General features: G+C 49.2%; 1 protein-coding gene across 9 annotated transcripts in view; it reads left to right on the top strand.

Moving 5' to 3' along the window:
• The window catches only part of WAC (WW domain containing adaptor with coiled-coil), a 978,331-nt gene that overhangs the window by 706,299 nt on the left and 246,960 nt on the right, over nucleotides 1-25,072 (top strand). For 7 of the 9 annotated variants that reach the window (XM_069648101.1, XM_069648094.1, XM_069648099.1 and 4 more), the window contains one exon: nucleotides 17,663-17,849. In XM_069648101.1, coding sequence (XP_069504202.1) covers nucleotides 17,663-17,849 — 187 coding nt within the window. The remainder of the gene's footprint in view (nucleotides 1-17,662; nucleotides 17,850-25,072) is intronic. The other 2 variants (XM_069648100.1, XM_069648092.1) reach the window with 1 other exon arrangement.

Here is a 25,072-nt window from a genome sequence, read left to right as displayed (position 1 = left end):
GAGCCCGTCTGGCGAGAAGAAGAAGAAATCCGAGCGGTCTTCTAAGACCTTTGAGGGCGCCCCGGCGACGGGGGCCCAACATAAGGCTAAGCACCGCGAGTCCGCTGGCACCGGGAGCGCCGAACGGTCGGGCTCTACGGGCGCCAGGCAGGGCGCACCCTCCCCGGCACCATCAACCACGAGCCAACGCTCTGGGTCGGGTAAGAGGAAGGCCAAGCACCCGGCGAAGCTCCTGGAGAGGCCCCGGTCGAGCTCTAAGGCAGAGGAGGAGCGTGGCAGTGCCCCCTCCCTCAAGGATAAGGCGGTGAGCGCACCTAAGGTGGTGAAGGCCTTGATCCATCCGACCAAGCCCTCTATCGAAACGGTCGCGGCGGCCCTGGCTCAGCCTGTGGAGGCTGCACCAGTGGTGGCGACCTCGGGGCCCAGAATCTCCCTGCCTCCTCGGAGGGAGTCTTCTTTTGTGCCCATCGATAGGACCCCCGTGAAACCCTCCGTGGGGAAGAAGGGGGGGGCAGGGCGTCGTCGTAGATTCGGCCTCAACCTCAGAAGAGGAGCTGATCGAGGTCTTAAGCCACGGCCTAGGCGTGGAAGAAGGCCAGCCCGTCGGAATGGACCCCGACGCAGGTGACGACGACGACATCGTCGAGGATACCGACGGGGCCCCTGCTCGCCCGTCGGACTCCCCTCTGCCAGCGCCGCAAGACAACTCGGCGGCCATTTTGTTGGCCATACAGTCCTTATGCTCCGAGATAAGGACGAGGCTACCGTTACCGACGGAGGAACCTCTCCCGTCGGGGGATCCAGAACCGGGACCTTCTGGTGTTCCCCCTACCAAGAAAAGAAGGATCCATCCACCACCTCCTTTTCAACCGTCGCGCCCCGTCCAGCCCTCCTCCCCGTCCACCCGAGGGGATGATACGGGGACTGACACGGCAGCGACGGGTACGGACGACGAGGCATACGACGAGGATTTTCCGTCGTCGCCTCCCGCCAGGGCTTCTCCGCCCGACGAGATCGGATCTTTCCACTCCATGATCTCCAGGGCTTCCGAGCTTTTCCAACTCTGCCCTGAGGAGAAGAAAAAGGAAGGCTTCCTTTATCAGCGGCGCGAGGCCAAGAGGAAGACGGTCCTCGCAGTGCCTCTGTTGGACGACATTTGGGATGAGGGCCTTTCCCTCCTCAAGAACCCTTCCACGACGCCAGCTAGAAGAGACCGGTACGAGAAAAAGTACCGGGTCCCGGACACGGCCCCCCTGTGCCTCCGGGCGCAGCCTACCCCGGATTCCGTCGTCTCCGCGGCAGCCAGGAAGAAAGCGGGGGGGGGTGCGGCCTCCACATCGACTTCCCCGCCGGACGGCGAGGGAAGGAAATTGGATGCTATGGGACGTAGAGTCATCTCGTCGGCAGCGACGACGATTAAAGCGGCCAACGCCTTGGCTATCGTGGCTCGCTACGACAGGGAGCTCTGGTACAAGATAGCTCCCCTGCTGGATTTTCTGCCGGACGACAAGAGGGCGGAGGCCCTGGAGATCCTGCAGGAAGGTGAGGTGGCCTCGGACCACGCCATCACCGTGGCGACGGACATCGCCGACACTGGGTTCCGCCAGCTGGGCAACGGCGTTTGCCTTCGACGTCGTGGATGGCTCAAAGCTACGGACTTCCGGCAGGACGTCCAGACCAGAGTCCTGGACATGCCCTTCGACGGGAACAATCTGTTTGGGAAGACAGTGGACGATTCCCTTCAGGCCATCAAGGCGGATACTGAGACGGCCCGGGCCCTTGGAGTTCTGCAGCAACGACGGACGCCCTTTCGGAGCAGCGGAGGCAAGGGCGCCTCCAAAGGTTCCGGCGGCGGTTTCGCTTCCTACCGTCAAGCGGCCCGCTCGTCGTCGCAAGAGGCCTACAGAGGACGAGGCAAGTCTAGCGGACCCCGCCGTCGTCGCCAAGGAGGTCAAGGCGGCAAGGCCGCGTCCAAGCAGGATTGAACCGGCCGTGGGGTCGGGCCCCCACCGAAGCACCCCGGTGGGAGGCCGGCTGGCGGGCTTCGTCAGCGTGTGGGAGTCCATCTCCACCGACCGTTGGGTGCTGGACGCCCTGGCCCGGGGCCACGCGCTCGAGTTTCAAAGAAGGTGCCCGCGCGTCCCCCCCGTGGCCAGGAAAGAACTTCACGCCCCTCAACTTCTCCTGGAGGTAAAGGCGATGCTCAGGAAGGGCGCCATCGAACTCGTCCCAAAGGGGCTTCGGTGCTCCGGAGTCTACTCGAGATACTTCCTCGTGAAGAAGAAGACGGGAGGATGGCGCCCCATCCTAGACCTGCGACGTCTGAACAAGTTCATCAAGGCGCAGAAGTTCCGGATGGTCACCCTCCAGCACGTCCTGGGTCAGCTGGAGGAAGGAGACTTCCTATCGTCGTTGGATTTGGAGGATGCCTACTTCCACATTCCCATCCTAAAGGGGCACCGGAAATTCCTCAGGTTCGTGGTCCAAGGGCGTCATTACCAGTTCAAAGCCCTTCCCTTCGGACTACGGTCGGCACCCAGGGTATTCACCAAGTGCCTCGCACCGGTGGCGGCGCAGCTGCGCCGCGAGGGGATTCACGTCTACCCCTACCTGGACGACTGGCTCATCCGCGCCAAGACGAGGGAGCTCGCCGTGGTCCACACGGCAAGGACCGTCCAACTCCTCACGGACCTGGGATTCTCCGTGAACTACGCCAAATCCCACCTGGTGCCCGCGCAAGTCGCACTGTTTCTGGGAGCGAGGCTCGACACAGTGTCCCTTCTGGCCTCCCCGTCGGAGGAGAGGACCAGGACCATCTTGGGCAAGGTGCAACGGATGTTGGTGGCCGACGCGGCCAAAGTGAGGTCCATCAAGTCCCTCCTCGGGATGATGTCTTCCTGCATCTACCTCATTCCCATGTGCAGGCTCCGGATGCGCCCGTTGCAAGAATTCCTGGATGCGCGCTGGATCCAGACGACGGGCAGCTTCGAGGAAAGGATCAAGCTCGACGAGAGCTTCCGACGAGCGATACGGTGGTAGGGCACCCGCGCGCATCTGACGGCGGGCATGGACTTCCAGGCCCCAGCCCACCAGGAGACTGTGACCACGGATGCCTCCCTGGAAGGGTGGGGAGCGCACACCGAAAATCTGCACGCAAGGGGACTCTGGCTCCCGACGGAGAAGTCCCTGCATATCAACGTCCTGGAGCTCCGTGCAGTGTTTTGGGCCCTCAGGTCCTTCCTTCCGTCCCTCAAGGGCAAGGTGGTGAGGATCTTCACCACCATGTTTTACATCAGGAAACAGGGCGGAACCAGGTCCCCAGCGCTGTCCAAGGAGGCGCAGGACCTGTGGCATTGGGCCGTCGCCCAAGGGATTTTTCTGGTGCCGTTTCATCTGGCAGGGATAAAAAACACCATCGCCGACTCACTCAGCAGGGAGCTGCGCTCGTGCCACGAGTGGGAACTACGGCAGGATCTGGTGGATCGCCTCTTCCGACGGTGGGGCACACCCCAGATCGACCTGTTCGCGACGGCGACGAACACCAAGTGCCGGAGGTTCGCCAGCAGGTTTCCCCAGACGAGGAGCATGGGCGATGCTTTCTCGTTCCCCTGGGAGGGCCTGTTCCTCTACGCGTTCCCTCCTTTGCCTCTGCTAATCCGGCTCATCAACCAGCTCAAGAGGTCACGGTGCAGGATGATCCTCGTCGCACCTGCGTGGCCGAGGCAGATATGGTTCCCGGACTTGCTGGACTTGTCAGCGTCCCCGCCGATCAAGCTGCCGGCGGACGCGGATCTACTCTCCAGGGAAGGAGGCGCCATCCTCCACCACGACCCGAAGTCGCTGAACTTGCAGGCCTGGCTCCTGCAGCGCTAGAGTTTGGAGGATACGACATACCGGCCGATTGCAGAGAGGTTCTTGCAAAGGCCAGGGCGTCCTCGACTCTTAAATGCTACGGACACAAATGGAAGAGGTTCTCTGTCTGGTGCCGCGTACAGAAGATTAACCCTCTACGGATTACGGCTCCCCAAGTACTGCCGTACCTGCTGACGCTGGCCAAAGCTGGTCTGGCACACGCGTCCATCAAGATTCATCTTGCTGCGATCTCCCGATACACCAGAACCACGGGGCGGACGTCCTTGTGGTCTCATCGTCTGGTGAAAGAGTTCATGAAGGGACTGTTCAGATCATTCCCGCCGGTGAAGGCTCCGGCCCCGGCGTGGGAGCTCAACGTGGTGCTGACCAAGCTCATGGGACCTCCGTTCGAGCCTCTGCACTCGGCCCCGTTGAAGTTTCTATCGTGGAAAACAGCTTTCCTTGTGGCCATCACCTCCGCACGACGAGTGGGAGAGATCCAGGCCCTTTCCTGCAAGGCCCCGTACTTGACTTTCCACGACACGAGGGTAGTGCTCAGGACGCACCCCTCCTTCATGCCCAAGGTACCGTCGGACTTCCATCTCAACGAACCCTTGGTGTTACCTGTGTTCTTCCCGTCGCCTTCGTCGCCGGCTGAGAGGACTTTGCACTCGCTGGATGTAGCTAGAGCGCTGAAGTTCTACGTGGACCGCACGAAGGGTTTTCGGAAGACGTCACAACTCTTTGTGAACTTTGGACCTGTCAATCAGGGGAAGGCTCTCTCGAAGGCTTCCATCTCCAGATGGCTCTCCGGCTGTATCATGTGCTGTCACCGGTTGGCAAACCGACCGCTGCCTGGCCGTCCGAGAGCCCATTCCACCAGAGCGATCGCAGCTACCACGGCGTTCCTATCTGGTGTGCCCCTGCTGGACATATGCAGGGCTGCTACGTGGAGGTCGACGCACACCTTCACGAAATTCTACTGCGTCGACCGGGATTCCAGGGAGGAGTCCAGGGTCGGCCAAGCAGTGCTGCGCAACCTGTTCGCCTGAGGTGAGCCTGGTGAGGAGGTAAGATGCTTAATGTTGAGTTGATGTGATGCTTGATGTTGAGCCTTTGCCACCTCCCGTGGTTGTGCATGTGTGTACTGCTATGTATTCTTTATTCATGAGCATGTGAATCCATGCCAGACCCCATGCTGGAGAAGGAACAAGTTACTTACCTGTAACTGTTGTTCTCCAGCATGGGTCTGGCATGGATTCACATGCGAACCCTCCCGCCTACCCCTCTGCGGCTCTTCACTTGGTCATACTGCCACTTCACGTGCTTCCAAATCTGAAGATGGCTGCCAGAGGCGGTGCTTAGGTAGAGGGCAGTCATTGGCTGTGGTCAGTATGACGCAGAGACCAGTGATTGGTTGTTACTACGAAAGACAGATCAGAAACGAAACTGATACTGGTTTTTTCTTTACCGAGGATTCCCAGCCTGACGACGGGGAATATTCATGAGCATGTGAATCCATGCCAGACCCATGCTGGAGAACAACAGTTACAGGTAAGTAACTTGTTCCTTCTGTGCCAATTCCCTTCTACCTTAGAGAGCCCCAGATCTTTTGCTGGACTTTAGGACAAATTTTTATCCTGAAGTGAGTGAGACCTTTTTTTCACTGTCATATTTTTATCTGATTTGGACTCTGTGTTTCTTTTGGTTTTGGAGTCTGACAAACTCCATAGGCATCTTTTGTTTTGTGACACACACCACCCTCAGTGCAGTGTCACTGGGACGTCTCTTAAGGTTTAAATACCTTCTCTTGGATTAACTACTGTTTCCAAGAGTAGTAAAGTGAAATTGACTTTACTTACCTTTTTCTCTTTGTAAACCCAGCACACCCCGTCTATGTGGGGTGCTGGGGGGGTTATTTTGTATCCCCTTTATCTACTTTCTCATGTAACGTTGTTACCCTCACTACAATTAACGGCTGGTAGCAGTGGTTTGATTTTCCTACCATTGTGCGTTTTTACCGCAGGCTGAATCCTCAGCTGCTGTATTGCACCCATGGGTGCCCATATTGTTAATATGGCCCTAGTCTTCTTTTTTCGCCATTTCTTGCTTGAGGTCTTTCTTGGGTTTTACTCTGTGCGCCAAACCAAGTTTGGTCCCTTTGTTCGTTTTGTCTTCTGTGGGATTCACGGGTGAAGCCTGCCTCTGGCTCCAGCGTGTCTGGCAGGGTAGTAAGCAAAGGAGGTGCCTGAAACTCTGTGCTTAGTCTCCTTGGTTACAGGAATGTACCCAAAGGTGATTGGCTGGCTGTCCTTGAAGGATAGTGAAATGCATAAAATAAGCAGTGTCGTGGAGCAATTTGCTATGGAATTCTGTAGGTTTGCTAATTAAATTGGCACTTGTGTAGCAAAGTTAGCTATTTAAGTTACCCTGTTTAATGAAAGCACAGCTCACCCTGCATTCCTCTCTTGCATTCAGAACTCTCTCCACCCTCTTTTCTCTGTTCAATGCAAGTTTAAAGGAGTTAGTGGAGAGAGAGTGCAGCAGTAATCATCCCCTTCACTCATGTGCCAAAGGCCTGTGGGTGGGAGTGCTATGCACATTTTGTTTTTCAAATTATTGCAAACCAGAATAACCGGGATAATACTGTCATTAAGCCAACTGTATCCTGTCTGACAAACCCCAGTGTGTTCTTTTTTATTATTATTTATTTATTTAAAATGATATAGTTTATACATAAACTTTTCATTTTTTTGATTAACATTTCCCAATATCTACAAATTACAAAATACATAGCACCGCAAAGCAATAAGTGAGAGAAAGAATAAAGAGAAAAGAGAGAAAAATAAAAAATAAAAAAGGCGCAATTTAAGTAGCTTGGGTAAGTTCCAAAATATTATCTAGAAATTGTGCGACTGTATATATCAACTTATTATTTTGACCGTCTAGAAGTTTTAGCCATCTGGAGTCACCATGTTCTTGATTTTGAGAGATCTTAAATAAGGCTCCAAAGAGGAGTCTTTTGTCAGTTAGTGCAGGGCAAATCATGATGAGATGGTTGAGAGACTCCGGTGTTTCTTGTTGCAAAAACGGCAAAAATGTTCCTCTTTTGGTATGGATCGAATTTCAGAGTCTTTGTTTGGTGGGTAAAATATTAAGTTGAATTTTCAAAAAGATTCTTCATATACTTGGGTCCGGAAAAAGTTCCAGATAATGTGGAAGTTCATTCAATGCTCGTATGTCCATCGGGCATTGTAGGTTCATTGAGTAGGATGCTTTCTCCGTGATTGTTTTGAACCAATCATTCTGCTGTAGCTTGATCTTGGCCCGTTGTGGGCGATTTATGAGCATTTCTTCCGTAATGTGTTCCTTTGCCATTAGATTCAGCAGTTCAATTCTCCATGTTTTCAAGATGGTATTATGCATTGTATGTGGCCTTATTTTAAGGATTTGCATGGCTGGGATTGGATCTTCATTTATGACCTTACGCAGGAGGTCCAACTGCTTCCACCGCACTATTGAGGCTAGTGATTGAAGGGCTAGCTCAAAACGTATTCTGGGCATAGGAAAGCTCTTTGGGAGCTGCAAGATTTTCTGCCAGAATTGTGCTTCAAGCTTTTGCCAGTTTATGTTGGTTGTAATAATCATCGCGTCACTTCCATAAGTAATGATGGGAATTACCTTTTGGCGGTAAAATGCTATGATCGGTTTCATTGAAAATTTTCCATACCGTCTGTGTAGCATCACGCCTTGTCGTGCCAGCATTTGAATTTTACCTTCCAGCCTGGTCACCCAGGCTGTTTCTTCTTTTTGTTGATGTAATAATACCAAGGTATTTGAAGGAGGCAACTTCATCCAGCGTTTTTTTGTCTAAAATGAAATTTGTTGGTTTGTATCGCTTAGAAGTCTTGTGATGGTTTAATTCCATAATTTTGTTTTTGTTGTTCGTTCTTGCTCATATATGATTCTGTCATGCGTAAATTCTCCTGTAATCCAGATGGCGTTTTATCTAGAAGTACAATGTCGTCGGCATACATGAGGTATGGAACGTTAAGTGAATTGGTCTTTGGCGGATTGAGGTTTGCAGGATCGATGTTCATGGAATAATCGGCAGTATACAAATTATACAGAGTCGCTGCTAGTGGGCATCCCTGTTTTAAGCCATTCCAAGTTCTTATGGGTTCTGTTGTTCCTTCTTTTGAAAGCCGATCGCCACTGTCGTGTTGGAATATAGGAGCCTGGTTGGTTCCCTAGTTTCGGCAGGGCAGTTCCATTTGGCATGTTTTTCCTACAGGATCGGATCTATTTATGGCGTCAAACGCCATATGTAGGTCTATAAACACTGCATAGACCGGCGCATTGTTTCGTATGTCTTCATGTTTAATCAGGTTTAGAATTAGGAGATTTACATTGGTTCCTACATTCGTGGTGAAGCCAGTTTGCCGAGTATCAAAACGATTTGAGGCTTTGGCTCATATGGTCAATTTTTGGAGCAGGTATGAGGCAAATAGTTTTTCCAATGGATCTAGCAGGGCAATTGGTCTAAAGTTGGCAGGGTTATCTCTATCGCCCTGTTTGTAAATTGGGATCAATACCGCTTTTTTCCATGTTGTTGGTAGTACCTTTAGTTTGTTAATTAAAGTTAGTAAATGGTCCATGAGAGTCGCCCATGTTTCTGGGTCTCCTTTCAGGGCAGCATTCAATAGTCCGTCCGGCCCGGGGGCTCTAGAGGAGTTTAGGTTGCGAATCATTTCTACAAAGATGTGCTTCTCCCAGGTGATGGACCATTGATTTGAAGTTGGTAATATCTCCATTTTTTTGTCGCTGTACCGTGGTTTGTAAAGATTAAAGAAATGTGTGACCCAATGGTCTTGGGTGACGTTGGATTCCATCAATTGTTGCTGCTGGGCATTGTTATTTAGCAGGTCCCTTAGAGATCTCAGGTTCTTGTTTCTGAGCGTGTTTAGCATTGCTTCGGCATCCGTTTGCTGCACTTCCATCGCATTTGATTTGTTCCAATTTCTATATCCTTGTTTTGCTTTTCGGATATTTTCCAAATTTACTGGACATGGCTCTTTTCTCCATTTTCGCAGTTTTTACCGCAGCAGTTTTCTTTTTTTTTTTTTAACTATTTCCTGGTTATAGTAATGTTGATGAATCAGTTTCTCTGTAGCAGGCTTGTTTTTTTAAAAGGGAGTAAGACCTAATCATAGTTTATTTTCTGTTCATTTGACAGCAGTGTTTGTTGGAAAATCTGTGAAATAGTAGCTAGCTGGTTTTTGCTAATTCTTAATCTGGTGTTACCTCCAACGATATCAAGCCGCGTGGGGGGCGTTAAGGGCGTAAGATCTCCAGCAACAGAGATCATAAGCATCGAACGATCGCTTTCGGCTGTAGGTTTTATTTGGAAGTCCAGTAGCATATTGGTTATGGCTGGTGATAAGTATATATAATCAATAATGGTAGAAGAGTTACGGCATGACCATGTCAGGATCCGCAGTTTCTGATCATCCAGAGGTTGATTTAATAATTTCAAGTTTCTTGCAGAGATCTCCTTCGACCAGCGCAGGGCTCTGATGGCAAGGTCATTTGGACGATTAAGGAGACCGTTTTTGTCATAAAGGTGAATATTGAGATCTCCGCAAATAATGACATTTATATCATGGTATTTGGCACTAATTCTGTCCATTGTTAAAAATACGCCATCCAAGAAGTTATCATTGATTGCCACAGGGTTCCAGTATGTATTGAAGATTGCAATCATATTCCTTTGCTTAAGTTGTGATTCTGATAAGGAATCCTTTGATTCCAGTAGAAATTCATGGATCGTCTCGCTCTTTATTTTGATAATCAGTTGAGTCCAGGAATTTATATTTTCTGTTTCGGCGAAGTTCCAAAATGGAGATATCTTTATCAACGTCAAAAGGCCTGCAGCCGTCCGGCCCCTGATCCCTTTTACAGCCGGATTGAGGACAGTGATAAACCCATCGCAGGTCGGCGTATTGGTCATCCAAGTCCCTTGGAGACATATAATGTGGCAAGATTCTAGTGCGAGGTCCGAAGGGTTGAAGAGATGGGATGATCCTCTCATATTCCAAGAGCAAAATTTCCATCTATTGCTTTTTGGAATGGTTGGTGGTTATGATCGAGTTTCTGACTCTTATCAATTGTGATCCGTCTTCCTCATAATCTCTCCAAAAAGGTTGATTATCTTGAAATTGTCTATCAGTGTCTGTTTGATTACCTGCTAACGGAGTGAGATTTCTGGACGGGTTAAGGTGAGGACTCGTATGTCTTTCTGGCCTATCATCTCGTTGCTTGTTATTGTTGTGAGATGAATACACTTGATGATTGCGGCAGGACTTTGATTCGTCAGCATCTCTTGGTTCATCCGAAATTGGTGTGAGTGCAAATCCTAATGTGAGCAGGGGGGGGTGGCCATGTCTAGTACTCGATTCATGGTCTCAGGAGTATACAGTTCGATCTGAACTTTATCTGGATAATGGTCATCTTCGAAGCTCACTGTTTTTATATCCTTTGAGTTGATTGATCTGAGTTGTGGAAGCGCATGAAATACTCTTAATAAATTAGCCCTGTTTAGTGTAACTGATGTGCATGACTCGTTGATACAGGCTATTCGAAGAATTTTTCTTTTTTCTTCCAAGGATCAGTGAATTGTGGAAGAGTATAGCTATTAGCATTTTGAGGGTTCCTTGTGTCTTTTGGGTGAGTTTCTGGGGAGTCAATTGCGGAGGCTGTTGATGACACCTTTGTAGAGACTGAATTATCAGTCGAATAGCTTGTGTCATTCAAATAGGTTGATGGAGCATCTGATATATCCTCCAGGTCTCCCATGTGGCACAAGGAAATGTCTGAAATGGTTTCACAAGGTAGATTCGAGTCATTGTTACAGGCGGTTGCATCTGAGATAGTTTCGCAGGACAAGTGTGAGTGATTACAACCTTCGATTGAGTTGATGGCATACTAATCTAATATTAAGAGTATCGATTCGTTGATAGTTGATGTCTGATGACCTCAGGGCAAGCTGAGTGTGTAGTGAGATTAAGGAGATCGTCTGCTTCGACATCAGGGGTGTTAGAAAGGATTTGTATGGGTCGTGGCATGGGCTCGCCCTTTTGATCTGGTTTCGTTGCTGTATTTTTCTTACAGTTTCTACTGATATGTTTCGTCTGTTTATTTGATTCAGGTGCGCTTGTAATATTCCTCAAAAAGGCTCGGGAGCCAGTTTGTTTTTTCCCCTTGGTTTGATAGTATGGGGTTTTGAGGTCTGTTTTGCCAGAGGCAAATCCTTAGCAAAATTTGTTTTTGAGGAATATTTGAAAGGTTTCGAGTGGTTTCATTAGCTTTAAGTTATCTGTCGGATTCATGTTTTCCGACTGTGAACAAGCTGAAGAGATTGCCATGAGGGCAGTTGGAAGCTGTGTATTCTACGAAATAACAGGTGGTACCTGGGTAGTTGCGAGTGCAGTCTGACAATCTTGGGGAGCTTTAGGAGTAGGCAACGAATGTGCCTTCAACAAGGTGATCATAGTGGTGGATAGCATGGCTTTTTCGGCTCGATCTGCTGCAGCAATTTCAAACAGTCTTGTTTGCCATTGATGGGAGAGCTCCGCTTTATCTAATCGTTGTTCTACATTGGTAATGAAAGCTTCTAGGTGTAATTGCTTCGTATGGATTAGCGCTAAGAGCGTGGCTTGGTCTTTAGTGCTTTCATTGATCGTTTCATATAGCTCACTGAACGGGATCATGGCTTGTGTTGTGATCGCTGTCAACATATTTTGTAAATCTAGCATTGTGGTTGGGATCCTTTGAAGTAGCTGTTCTTCAGGAGTCCGCGGAGGGGATTTCGCAGATACATCTTGGCCTCCTGCATAAGTGAGAGGGCTGCTGCTCTTCTTCTGAGTGCCAGATCCAAAGGGGGGGGGGGGGCATCCATTTCGTCGTATTAGTTTAAGGTTCTTTACCATTCGCTCATTTTGATTTGAAGATTTCTTTGGTAGCAGGATCACTGGCCGAGATGTTATCCTCAGAGTCGGAGTTGATGTAGTAGGTAAGTCGTTTAAACGTGTGGCTCCAAAGACTTCTTTTCTTTTTTCAATATTGGTTATCAGTGACTCAATTTCAGTAATATCTAAGGACAAGCGAGCTGCTTTTGCTCTGGATTGCTGAATATCTTTAGACTCTGCAGCGTTCGAGTGGCTCTGAGCAGTGTAGGATTGGAGCCATCTCAGTTTGGCTTGTCTAGCTTTTTCTTTTTTCGATGATTCAGGCATTTCCTGGTTCTGTAGCTGCTCTTGGGTAGGGATGCGAGGAGGGGCTGTAATTGTCTTTCATAAAAGGGCCAGATTAGTCTCAATGGCTTTATCTGTTTTACAAGTTCCTTGAATGAGCATAGTAGCTGAATCTGTTATAATTTCTCCTCCATCTGTACTGGCTTTCGCAGATGACTGTGGGGTATGTTCCACAGGTGTTATAGGTTGGGGAAGTTTTGTTTGAGGTTGTGGATTCTCGTCTAGTGAGGCTTCGATCTCAGTGGCTGGATCAAGGGGTTTCTTCGAGGTCAGGATGGGGCAGTTAGTATCTCGTAGGGAGGAGGGCGTGGGCGGCTCTCCTGCAGTTAGTTGAGGGTCCAGAGATCTCAGCGTTGCTTGCAGGTTATTTTCTGATAATAGCAAGGCTTCGCGTCGAGGTGAAGTCAGGATATGAACTTCTGGTTCTTGTGTGATGTCTGATGTCAGATTTGGGCAGGCAGGGTGAATAGCTCCCTCATGTATGTCTCTACTTGGGATCTGGTATGAGAGTGTGAGGGTCATTCTTTTTGTTGTTTCGTGTTTCTGAAATGCTTCTTTTATTGAGGGTTGGACGGAATCATTTGAAGTATTTGTCCGTTTCTTATTACGCTTTCCTCATAGCCTTGTCTGTGGACCAGATTTCATTGTCGATGATTGGCCTACTGCCACAAAGGACATGTTTATTCTTGAAGTCATTTCTGAGGTTTTTTAGCAAAAGCTCTCTATTAGAATGATCAGATTGTGGCCAATAATTTCTCTGTTTGTTCGGTGGCGCCAATGACAGACCTACAGATCCTGCCGTGTCCCAAACACAGTATACAAGTTTTGACTGTTAATTTGGAACAAGGCAATTAGACGAGGGGGGTATCCAGACAAAATGATAATTGATATTAAACTGTTCATCTTCTGTTATAGCGGAGCGGTGTGGTTCCAATAGCTCGGGGTACATGAGGAAGAGCAACACCACTTATGTGGGAAAGTTCAGGATCAAAGGGGCAAGCCCCTGCAGTCTCCTGAAGTAGCAGTGTATTCACTAAAGTAAGCAGTTTTACACTGAAGAATTAATTATATAGCCGGGTTTTTTTAAAAGCCGTGTACCAGGATCAAAGGGGCGCACCCCCGCAGTTTCCTGGTGGCGGTAATCTCCCAGAAAGATGGTCGTGAAAAATGAAGAGTTCAAGGGAAGAAAGTCACCTACCGCAAGTTCAACCGACCGTGTCACCGTGCGGCGGGTCATGGATATAGATAGTTCACCAGATCAGTCTTTGGGCGCTGCCCTGTGGTTGGGTCAGAAGATAGAGGGTTCGTCCGCACTGCCGCAGCCCCACAGACCCACAGACCACAAGACTCTGCTGCTCGACTCCGCGGCCCGCTCCGTGGTGTATGTCTCCTTTTGTAGCACAAGCCAAGAAAGGGGACTAGGAGGCCTCGTTGCACGCCGCACAAAGTGTCTTACAGGTACTGCAGCCACAAGACTTTGCTGCTCGACTCCGCAGCCCGCTCCGCGGTGTACGTCTCCTTTTGTAGCACAAACAAAGAAAGGGGACTAGGAGTCCTTGTTGCACGCCGCCCAAAGTGTCTTACAGGTACTGCAGCCACAAGATTCTGCTGCTCGACTTTTATTTATTTTTATTTTTTTTTGTCTTTCAATTGCATTTCTAAAAATTTAATAGTTTACATAATGCATAATTACAGTATTACTACTGTAAAACACTGCATTTTCTCCATGATTTACAATGAAGTGTATCTAACTCTGTGTCATTAGATTTCATTTTGTTGGGAAAGATGCATCATATTGATGAGTGAACAACTCAATTTTCATGACCATGCGGCCAAATGCTTTGATGGCAAACCTAGTCCTGTGGCCTGCTGGTTACATACAGCTTGCAACTGGTGCTCAACCCATGAGATGTTTATACCCGTTACCCTGAAAGTGAGATGGCCGCAAACTACAATATTATGCCTAATTTGCCCAGTTCTCTGCCACTATGCTATCCACTCTTAGTCTTTTACATAATGAATACACAAAGCTAACTTGAGATCTACAAAACCGTACACTGTAGTGGGCCTCCAGAGCGCACTTTGCTCTGATTATGATTGCATTGTATATTTGCACCTGCAGTAGAGAGCTTGCCAAACTGTTTTAAGAGCCTTTTTATCATATTTTATTTATTTGGGTCCGTTCATGCAGGTAACCTTTTTACAGACACTCATCCAGGGCTCGCAAATGTTCACGCACTCGCATAGTCGAGTAGATTTTAAGAAGGGCCAGTACCATTTGCAGGTGGTGTTGGGAGCTTTTATTTAAAGTTTACTTTGCAGTAAAAGTCAAATAAAAGTTTCACTGTGCATGGCTGGCCACTGGGTTGCAGCAGTGTGCCAAACTAAAGTGGGTTTATGTTGAGATGCACCATTTTACAGAAAGAATTTGCAAGGCCTGATTTATCTCACTAAATGTCCTACTTCAGCGGTATACAAAACTGCTGTATTGTTGCTGATTTTATATCTTGGGTACAAGTATCTTCTGGTGGCATTAAACACATTAGTACAAAATTGCTAATCAAATGGGTGTTTGCTAATCAAGAAAAATGTAATTAGCAAACTCTGCTAATAAATTTTTGAAAACTAATGTATGCCTTGCTGCCTGCTTTGTGAGTGACAGCTAGGCTGTGAATGAATGTGAGAAACCTGTATAAAAGGCGAGGTCTTTTGCAAGGACGGCCGAGTCGACCACTGGACAAAGCAATCGAAGAAGAAACTGGAAGATAAGCTTGCTGCACCCTACTGGACCGTTGGTTTGCCCGGTGAAGCCCTGCTGCAGTGCTGAAGCTCCAATATCCGTATAGATTAGATAAGTCCAGAACAGACAACTTCTTCCCTTGGGTTGGTGGGACCAACTGACCCCAAGAAGAACTTGACTCAAACCCCCTCCCTTCTGGCTGTACTAATTTGCTGCTGCTGGAACCTAGTGCCAGGGATCAGGAAACCCATAATAGAGTGCACTGTCTTTAAGCCAGTCCCAAGCTCCAGGAAGATCCTGAGGATCCTCCCGAAGCAGGACAACCCAAGCCTGAGCCACCTCAACAGAGTGCTGGACCCCAGAAGCAAGGGGACCCCACAGGGTGTCCAAGAACCGCGGTGGTGCTGTTTGCGGCTAGCTGAAACCGTGAAGTGCTGCTGATCTGGAGTAAGCCATTGCTGCCGCCGACCTTCAAACCACAGTGCAGGAGTCCCCAGACGTCCTCCCTCTTGTCTCCCCGACTGAGGCCCGGGAACTGCAGGACTGCATCCTGAACAGAAGCCAACTGGACCCTCTTCTTCCAACCTAAGGTACTGTCTTGACTAAAGTGGTACTTACCTTTTTTTGGTCTGTAGCTTGCATGTCTCACAGGAGACTTGCAGTAGCTGCTTTTTCTGAAGTTGCTTGTAACCTGGCTTTCACAACCCTTACAGCTTGTGGCCCAACGTTGATTCTTTTCTACAAACTCTATATAACATTGTGCACGACTTTTGTGCTATCTTCCAGAAGTGCCTCAGCTCCCTAGACATTTTCAAATGACACTGGCTGTCCTGGCTCCCTGCAGACACTTCTGACCCATTGACTTTGTGTTTATCAGTTCCTCATAGGTGGTACATAAATTACTTGTATTTCTGGAAAAGGACTAACCTATACTTCATTGTAATCTACTCACCTGTTCAGAGAACTTGTTAACCTTGTTTCCAGTCCGAACTGTTTCCTTTTAACACAACCTCAGTATTGCATTAAGTGTAAAAGTGAAATATCAATGTTCAAAATGTCCTAGCAATTGAAGTCCCCTCAGCGTGTAGGAAGTTTGTATGTGACATCCCAAAAGGGTATCTACTTACTTAACTGAAATCTGAGGAAGTGTATTTTATTGTTGCATATGGCCCTTTCTAAAGGATTATTTTAAAACTGTTAAATAACTACTTTACTAGAAAACCTTGAGTAGAAGTGTTATTTGAATACTTGTTGTTGTGAATGTTATATCTACAGCTCACATTTACCCCGCTTGAGATAAATCTGACTGCTCAGTCCCTCTACCAACTTGTGTAGTATAGACCTATACCAATCGTTGGGTTTTCTATTGCCAAGAGGACAAGGTTGGTGTAGTCTCCTACAGGATTATTACATGCAATCTTGCCTAACAGCAACCCTATAACGATAAAATGGTATATACCAAAAAATGTCAGTGGATAAAATTAAAAGGACACTATGGAGAGTCATAAAAATGACACCCATAAAGAGTAGAAGACTAGATGAGAGCAGACTCCCACTCACCTAGGGACAAGATAACATACCGAGTCTAAACAAAAAGTACAAGGGTTGACACGTCGTGTAAGATTTTCATCCTTATGTTAAATCCTCTTAACACCTACCCTTGGGCGTGGGGGGGGGGCAAGTCCCTGTGGTTGTGGCTTCCTACAGCTCCCCTGATGTGCTTCCTTTCTCCCTGCTGCTCCTGAATCTTTATTCTAAGGGCATCTGCTAGGGTATGTTGCTGCCTTTTCTGCGCCTGTTGTGTAGAACTCCCTTACCTTGCTCTTGCTTTACCTACAGACTGTCCTATTTATTGCTATTGGGACCTTTTGAACTCACCAAGAACTCTTTAACCGCAACCTGCAAGATAGTTACATATATGTGGTCATTCTTTTTGGGTCCTCGGTTTTAGGCAAAATCACCTTCAGTACTGATTTTAAATGCATTTTTTAAGTTTAACATTACACGCCTGCTCATGGGTCTTGCTGCAATGTTTCACTCATGGTTCCTTTTTTCTGTGTATTATGGGGTTGATACCATCCGCCTAATTGCATCCTAAAGTTTTGTGGCCCACTGGGTTTGGTTGCTAATGTAATGCCCCCTTCTCTCCTTCTAGGTGCTATATTTTTAATGTAGTGTGCATTTGTTACCATGAACCTGAGGGATAGGAATTTGTGAGTTGTATGGCATTTTGGTTCCTGATTTTAACTTAAACGTGTTTGTTGACTAGGGATCACTTTTCTTACCACCCCTTAACCTGTGTGTAGTGTCTGCCCCCCCCTGGCAGTGTGCTTACATTTTAGTATGAGGCCTGTTTTTGGCTCTTCAGTGTGCAGTACTGTTTTATACATACTGTGTTTTACTATGTTATGTTTCACTTAAGTTGGACTTAAGATCTATTCAGTGTGGTTTCTATTAAAGGTGTGTGTCATTTTCAATATACCAGTATGGTGTAATCTTTGGGTGCAAATGTGGGGATTAAGTGTACTTCATTACCACCCACCCTTTCACCCATGAGTTGTGCCTTGCTGCCCTGCATTAGTTACTCCATTAGTCTTTTGTCTTAGTTGTGGGATGAAATCTTGTCCTAAATGGATCTGAGATGGTTTTACATCCCTCAGAGAACCGTGAAAAAATCTCGAACGATAAATTGTAACATATTTGTGATTCGAAAATTACAAATAATTTGTAATGGTTCATATATCTATTTTTCTTTTAGTAGTCAAAGAAGTCCATCGCCAAGTCCAAATCAAACTTCCAGCTGTAGTGTGTCAAGTACAACAGCTGCACCACAGAACACATCTTCGCGAACTTCATGTTCGCTCACGCCTACATTGGCAACACACTTCAATGAAAACCTTATAAAACATGTTCAAGGTTGGCCTGCAGATCACGCCGAAAAGCAGGTATTCATGGGTTTTTACTATGCTTTGTTTGAGATGTATGAAATGTATCGTCAACTTGCTCTTTCCCCGTCACAAATTGTTTGAAATGCCTGCATCTCAGGTAGGACCGTGAAAACTTTAGCAAAAGTAGGCAGTCACTCCATATTTTGTAATGGGTACCTCCATGTGCCCAGAACTCAACCATGTAGTGTCTGTTGCCCTCCCACTCCCTTTTTCATGGATTAACTTTTGTTTGCCTTAACGTTCATGTGCACCTGCACCCCTGCCTTCCTGAAAGTATTTGTACAGTTATACTCCTACGTCCCTTCCCTTTTCCGCCATGCTTTTGAGACATTCCGTCCCGTGGGATGGGACGGGGCACTTTTGTAAAAAAGCATCAAATTGAAAAATGTGTCCTTCTCTTTTTACGCGGGGTACCGCACACAGCTGTAACCCTGTCTTCCTTAGCTCCGCCCCATGCATTGCTCTTCAGTCTTTTTCTCCGCGCAGTCTGTGCTGGACGCGCTAGCATCACCAGGAAGACCTTTTTCTTTCCCGTTGTCCTTCTCGTCTGCTCTGGTTCTGCAGCCTCGTTGTCCTTCGCCTATGCCGGAGCGTCTGGTATTTTCCACTTGTTCCTCTTGCTAGGGCGGATCCCCATTCTCTCTGCGTGGGGTGTCTGGGACCGGATCACCGTTGGGTCTCGTGTTTCTTCTGCAACTCCCTTTCGGTCGGGGCACTCAACGTAGTCTTCGTAGGTGGGGGGAAATCTTCCCACGGTTCCATCGCATTTCCAACTCTTCTTTGACGGAAAGAAGAGACGCCTGGTAAGTTCTTTACTTTTTAGGGGACTCCTTCCTGGGGTCCTGCAGGTCCGGGAGGGGCTTCATAAGCTCTGCTACCGGGGTTATCCCTGAGGTGCCTTGCAGGCCTAATAGGCGTACCAGGGTTTTCTCTGAGGGTTTCCGCGAGGGGCCTGCCTGTACCGGATCACGATCTGAGGTTCACCAATCGGGTGCTAATGGCCAGCATAGTCTTGCTTAGGCGTTGGGTACCAGAGTCTCCGACGTCTCCTCATTGGGGGCTTCTCGCACAGACACTGGGGTGCGCCCTGAGGCCTCCGTTGAAGCTTTCTATACCAAACCACGGTCCAAGACCCCATAGTACCGGCTCTGCCGAGGTTCCTTCTGTCAAGGCTATAATTTCAGTCGAGTCCCCTGACCAGTCTGGAGTCAACTGACTCATCACATGTGACGCAGTTCTCCTCAGATGTTCACAAAATGGTGGGTGTTCCTGCGTGTTCTACGGCAGCCATTTTGGAGCCTTCCCTCACACCCACGCCATCATCGGTGGGTACTGGGAACCTTCTTTTCGGTGGGCAACCCTTTCCACGTGATAGCGTGAATCCGTTCCGCCCTTCTTTTACTGGCGTGCTCGGATGACAGTACCACATTCGGTCTCGCTGCCTCCTACATCTGCCTCGTTGGTCTATGTAGACCTGGTGGGTGGCGGGCCTTCTTGTCAGCCCTCTTCACTACGTTTGTGGGGTTATGCCCCTCATGAGAGGCCTCTGCCCACTCCAGCGCCTAAGGTTTCGGCAGAGGATGCCTTTTGGGAAATTTCAGAGTCTAATGAACTCTGATCCCCTGACGGAGTACTTTAAGGTCTTTAGAGAAATCTGCCCTCAGACGCCATTGCCTGCCCCAACAGTTCCTGTCACGGCATCTGTTGCCCCAGCGGTAGCTCCTCCTCTACCTCCGGGCCCTCCTCCAGCTCTTCCACCTCTGCCTCCCTTGTCACCGATGGACAAGTCCTCAGCAGAGCGTGATGTCAATCTGACGCCTGTTGCGTCGCAGTCGGGGCGACCCGGATGCCCCAGACGACCCCTTGCCAGATCAGGATAGGGAAGACCAGCCCCGCTCTGTCGGAGCATTTCGTGACCGGGTACTGGACATGGCACGCCTAGATATACCAGTGCCTGAGGCACCCACTCCGCAGGAAGAGGTGCTATCGGGGGCGCTAACCTTGTCTCCACAGGAGCGCACCGGCCTGTTCCTCCAGAGGGATGTTCTGGCTGAGGCCCACAGGGTCTGGGATAAGCCCCACACCCGGCTACACATAAATAAAAGGATTGACGCCCGTTATAGGCTTCACACCTCAGAGGAAGTAGCCTTGGCATCATGTCCGCTCCTGTCCTCGACGGTGGTAGCAGCCGCCACTCTGCAATCTAAGTCGGCTTCTGCGACTTCCGTAGCTGCGGACCAGGTTCTGTTCAAGGAGGACAAATTACTTCATTCCTTGGGCAAGAAGATTTTTGCCAACTCGATGCTGCGGTTGCGTCCGGCTAACACCGAGCTCATTTTAGTGGCGATGAATATGAAACTGTGGAGAGATTTAGCTGACTTCCAAGAGTTCATTCCGGCTGACAGATTGGAAGACTTCAAGAGTGGTCTGTCAGACGCCAGCGTGTTAGCACAGACTATGCTGGAGGCTGCTGCGCACCATGTCAACACCTCGGCTAGAGTCCTCATGCTGGGGGTGGACATCTCTCGTCAAGCTTGGCTTCATGCAACGAAGCTTTCAAAGGAGGTCCAAGATAAAGTTCTCGACCTACCTTTTGATGGCAAAGAGCGGTTTCATTCTTAGATGGATGACGAGCTCACCAAGACTAAGGCCAGCACGCAAACTGCCAAGTCTGTCGGTGCTAGTGAAAGCCCCAGTCAACGCTTAGATTTCTGGATCCCAGTCTCGGCCGCCCTCAGGCTTCAGAGGGATGCAGGACCGCAGGTCTCGTAAGACTGACACGCCGAGAGGTAACTCCTGTCGGAGACAGCAACGAAGTTTGTTTGTCCTCTGTCTTCAGCCTCCACTTCAGGGACAGGTAGTCTTGCCTCCGAAAAGTCTGCAAAATATGTTTTGGCGCTCGTGCGAGACTCTGGTGGGAAGACGAATCTCGTCTCATCTGGAGGCATGGTAAACAGTGACCGACCACTGGTGGGTTTTGTCCATCGCTCGGGCAGGCGTCTGCTTGCCCCCTACCACACCCTTCAATCCTCCCTTTCAGTAGTCTGGGGCACCCTCCCTCTGAGCTGAGGTCCAGAAGCTTCTAGATCTCGGGGCGATAGAACCCATTCCCCTGAGGGAACAAGGGGAGGGCTTCTACTCTTGTCTATTTATGGTGCCAAAACCCAGCCAGGCTGGCCTGCGCACAATTCTAGACCTTTCCTAGTTCAACCTTTCGAAGGGATTGTGTCCTCCGACGTATTCCTCATCTTAGATATATCCTTCCAGCTCTGCTGGCCTCGGAAAAATTTTTCTCCAGAGGGCGCTGCGCGTCGACGTCCCTCGAGTCGATGACCCTCGACAGCCGCCGTATCGACGCTCGACGTCATCCTGCCTATAAAGGCCGCGCGCAGCGTCCGTTGCTCAGTTCCGTTTTTCCGCGCTACTCGGTGCCTCGGAATACCGTTGCTCAGTTCTTAGTAATATTTACTTCAAGTTATTCGAATCGTACTCCATGGCTTCCTCGTCGGAACCGACAACCCCTCGATCCGGCTTCAAAAAATGTCGAGATTGTGGGAAAAAGATGTCGTTGACCGATCCTCACAGAAATTGTCTGTGGTGCTTGGGAGCCGAACACCATTGTTCGGAGTGCGAGGACTGTATGTCCATGACAGCTAAGGCCCTGAAGGAGCGTAGGGGGAAGCTGGAGAAAGGTAAGACTTTTAAAGCTTCTTCTTCTTCGACGAAGTCGAGACATTCGTCTCCTCGTCACCATTCACGCTCCAGATCTCGGAGTGGGTCTCATCACTCCTCGAGATCGAAACACTCGAAGAGGAAACGTCGAAGATCCCCTTCTCCGTCTTCCTCTTCCTCTGTTTCGCCAAAAAGAATCCCTTGCCCCACGAAACTTAGTTCCCGGGCTGAATGGGAGGAATTCAGAAAAAACATGAGCGTCTTCGAGAAAGCGGCCTCGACCCCCTCGAAGACTGCCGAGAGCGATGCTCTGGTCGAAAGACCCAAAGGTCAAAAACGCCGCGAGTCGCAGTACCCGGCGAAAGAAACCTCTCAAGCGCGTCTCGAACCCTCGAGTAGGACTATGACCTCCAAACCTTCCTCGAAGGTTCCGTCGACGCCGTCGACGAAGGTTCCGTCGACGTCGAGGTCTTCGACGCCGTTGTCGAAGGGACCTTCGACACACAGGTCTGTCGACTCGACGCCGGCCTCGACACCGGCGTCGACGCCGAGAAAAGTCACGATGACCACACATCCAGTGACGATTCCCAGGCCCTCGACGTCGATGGCGTCGATATTGTCGAGTAAAATTCCAATTCTGTCGAGGTCCTCGAGGCCTCCACCTCTGTTTTCGACGCCACGCTCGAAGCCTTCGACGTCGACGACATCGACGTTTTCGAGGCCAATAATGACAAGTTCAGCACCCTCTGCCTTGGAAATGGGATTTACTCCCTTTATTAGTTCAGAACAATTGAGAACTATATCCTCAATTTTAGAAGAGGGTGATTTGTCAGAACAAGATGAGTTACAGGGACCTGTAACCCCAGTTAGAGAGGAATTTTCCTCTGAAGAGCGCAGATTAAAGGATCTTCATGATTCTTTACATGAGGCAAGTGGTTTAGACACTTCCCCTGAGGTGGATTTTGCTAAACCAGACCCGGGGGAGCATGCTGAAACCCCCTACAGAGCCTTAATGGCCAGAATTACAGAGTTCATGGGGTGGTCTACACCTTCACAATCTTTCCAGCAAGATGACCTCACGGATATTCTTGACAAAGGCCCACAAGAGGATCCAGTGGTGCCCTTTCATAAAGCTCTTCAGAGAAAGATCATGACAAACTGGGAAACCCCAGATGTAATACCAGCAGTAAATAAAAAACTGTCTGCAAAGTACAGGGTATCTTCCACAGAACCAGAGTTCTTGTCTAAACATCCATCCCCAGAAAGTCTGGTGGTACAAGCAGCATCCTCTACCGACGTCAAGACGGCTTATCCTACTGTCCCACAGGACGGGGACGATAAAAAATATGATGCTATGGCTAAGAAAGTCTTTTCAGCATGTAGCATGGCGTTAAAGTCTGTTAATGCTACTTGCACCCTTGCTAGGTTCAGCCATACACTTTGGGAGTGTGCTTCTACAGCGGCTGACTGCATCCCGGAGGGAGAAGAAAGGGATGCGTTCCTGAATATTATACAGGACGGTAAAGACGCTATGTGCGAATCCCTCCAGACGGGCATTGATTCGGCTGACAGTATCAGCAGAGCAATGGCGGCAAGTACATCAACCAGGCGGTTCGCTTGGTTGAGAAAGTCGGGTTTTGCCCCAGATGTGCAAGCCAGGCTCTTGAACATGCCATTTGATGGCTCTTCTTTGTTCGGGAAAAAGGCGGATGACAGTTTAGAGAAACTGCAAACTTCAAAAGCAGCAGCAAAATCCCTAGGAGCTGCAATCCGTCAGACTCCTTTTCGTCCCACAGGAACCTCTGCGAGGGGCAAGTCCTTTCGCTTCTACTCCTCATTCGGAAGAGGTAGAGGACGTCCGGCTCAAAGGGGTCAAAGAAGAACTACCCGAGGTGGACGGGGTAGATATTCTAAAGCCGCAGCAACAGCAGGTGCCTCTTTACCATCGGCATCTGCATCAGCCGCCCCAAAACCACTCTGAGGACTTCGCTCACAGGACACCTGTAGGAGGCAGGTTGACTCAACATCTGGCGGAATGGCAGGCTATCACGTCAGATGCTTGGGCATTGGAAACAGTTGCCCAAGGTTACTGCCTACCTTTCCTACGTATACCTCAGAGTCATCCACCGGGGATCAGCTCTCAGAAAGCTCCAGATCCGCTCCTCTTGCAGGAAATTATAGACCTGCTAGAGAAAGGTGCCATAGAACCGGTACCTGTAGCGGAGAGGAACAAGGGCTGGTACTCCCCTTACTTTCTCGTTCCAAAGAAAGACGGAGGACTGAGACTCATCTTGGACTTGCGAGAATTGAACAAATTCCTCAGGAAAGACAAATTCAAGATGGTCACTCTTTCTCAGATCCTCCAGGCCCTTCAGTTTCAGGACTGGTTGGTATCTCTGGACCTTCAGGACGCTTATTTCCATGTGCCTATCCATCTCAAACACAGGAAATACCTGAGGTTCGCAATTGGCAACTCTCACTATCAATTTCGAGTACTGCCTTTTGGGCTGACCTCCGCCCCGAGGGTCTTCACCAAGTTAATGTCGGTAGTGGCGGCAAGTCTAAGGAGGGAAGGGATTCACGTCTACCCCTACCTGGACGATTGGCTGATCAGGGCTGTTTCTCCGGAGCAAGCTCAGAGCCAGCTAAATCACGTATGCTACTCCCTTCACAAGCTGGGCTTCTCCCTCAATTTAAAGAAGTCTCAAATGATACCATCGCAGAGACTCCAGTTCATAGGAGCGATCCTGGATACTTCCCTGGGAAAAGCCTCGCCACCAGAGGTGAGGGCTCAAGATATTGTACAGATGGTTACCAAGTTCCAACTTGCCCAACGTCTCCCAGCTTTCGACTTTTTGAGGTTGCTAGGCCTCATGGCATCCTGCATTTTCCTTGTGCCAGAGGCTCGCCTGAGAATGAGATCCCTCCAGTGGGCACTGAGGACTCAGTGGTCACAATTCTCAGGGAGAATGACAGATCTTCTTCAGGTTCCCGGCAGGGTGGCTCGAGACCTTCAGTGGTGGGCCTGTCAGGAGAACATTCTGAAAGGAGAACAGTTTTGGCAACCCTGGCCGGAGATAACAGTAGTCACGGATGCCTCACTCACGGGGTGGGGAGCCCACGCCAACGACTTGACCATCAGCGGTCGTTGGTCTCCATCGGAGTCCAGACTACACATCAACCTGTTAGAGCTGAGAGCCATCAAACTTGCGTTGAAGGCTTTCCTGCCAGTTGTACAAGGGAAGAACGTCCTGATAATGACGGACAACACGGTGGCCATGCATTACCTCCACGAAAGAGGAGGCGTAGGATCACTACCCCTGTGCAGAGGCGATGCAGCTCTGGTTTTGGGCAATCCAAGAAGGAATCTCTCTATCGGCAGTTCACCTAGCCGGAGAGAAGAACTTGACAGCGGACGCTCTGAGCAGGCAGAACACAGTCTCTCACGAGTGGGAGCTAGCTCAGGAAGTCCTTCAAGAGATCTTCGCCCTTTGGGGAACCCCTCACGTAGATCTGTTCGCCACCAGCCTAAACAGGAAATGCGACCT

Source organism: Ambystoma mexicanum, chromosome 2q, assembly GCF_040938575.1.
Source record: "Ambystoma mexicanum isolate Mex_15411 chromosome 2q, UKY_AmexF1_1, whole genome shotgun sequence".
Lineage (NCBI taxonomy): Eukaryota > Metazoa > Chordata > Amphibia > Caudata > Ambystomatidae > Ambystoma > Ambystoma mexicanum.
This window is presented reverse-complemented; position numbering and strand designations above follow the sequence as displayed.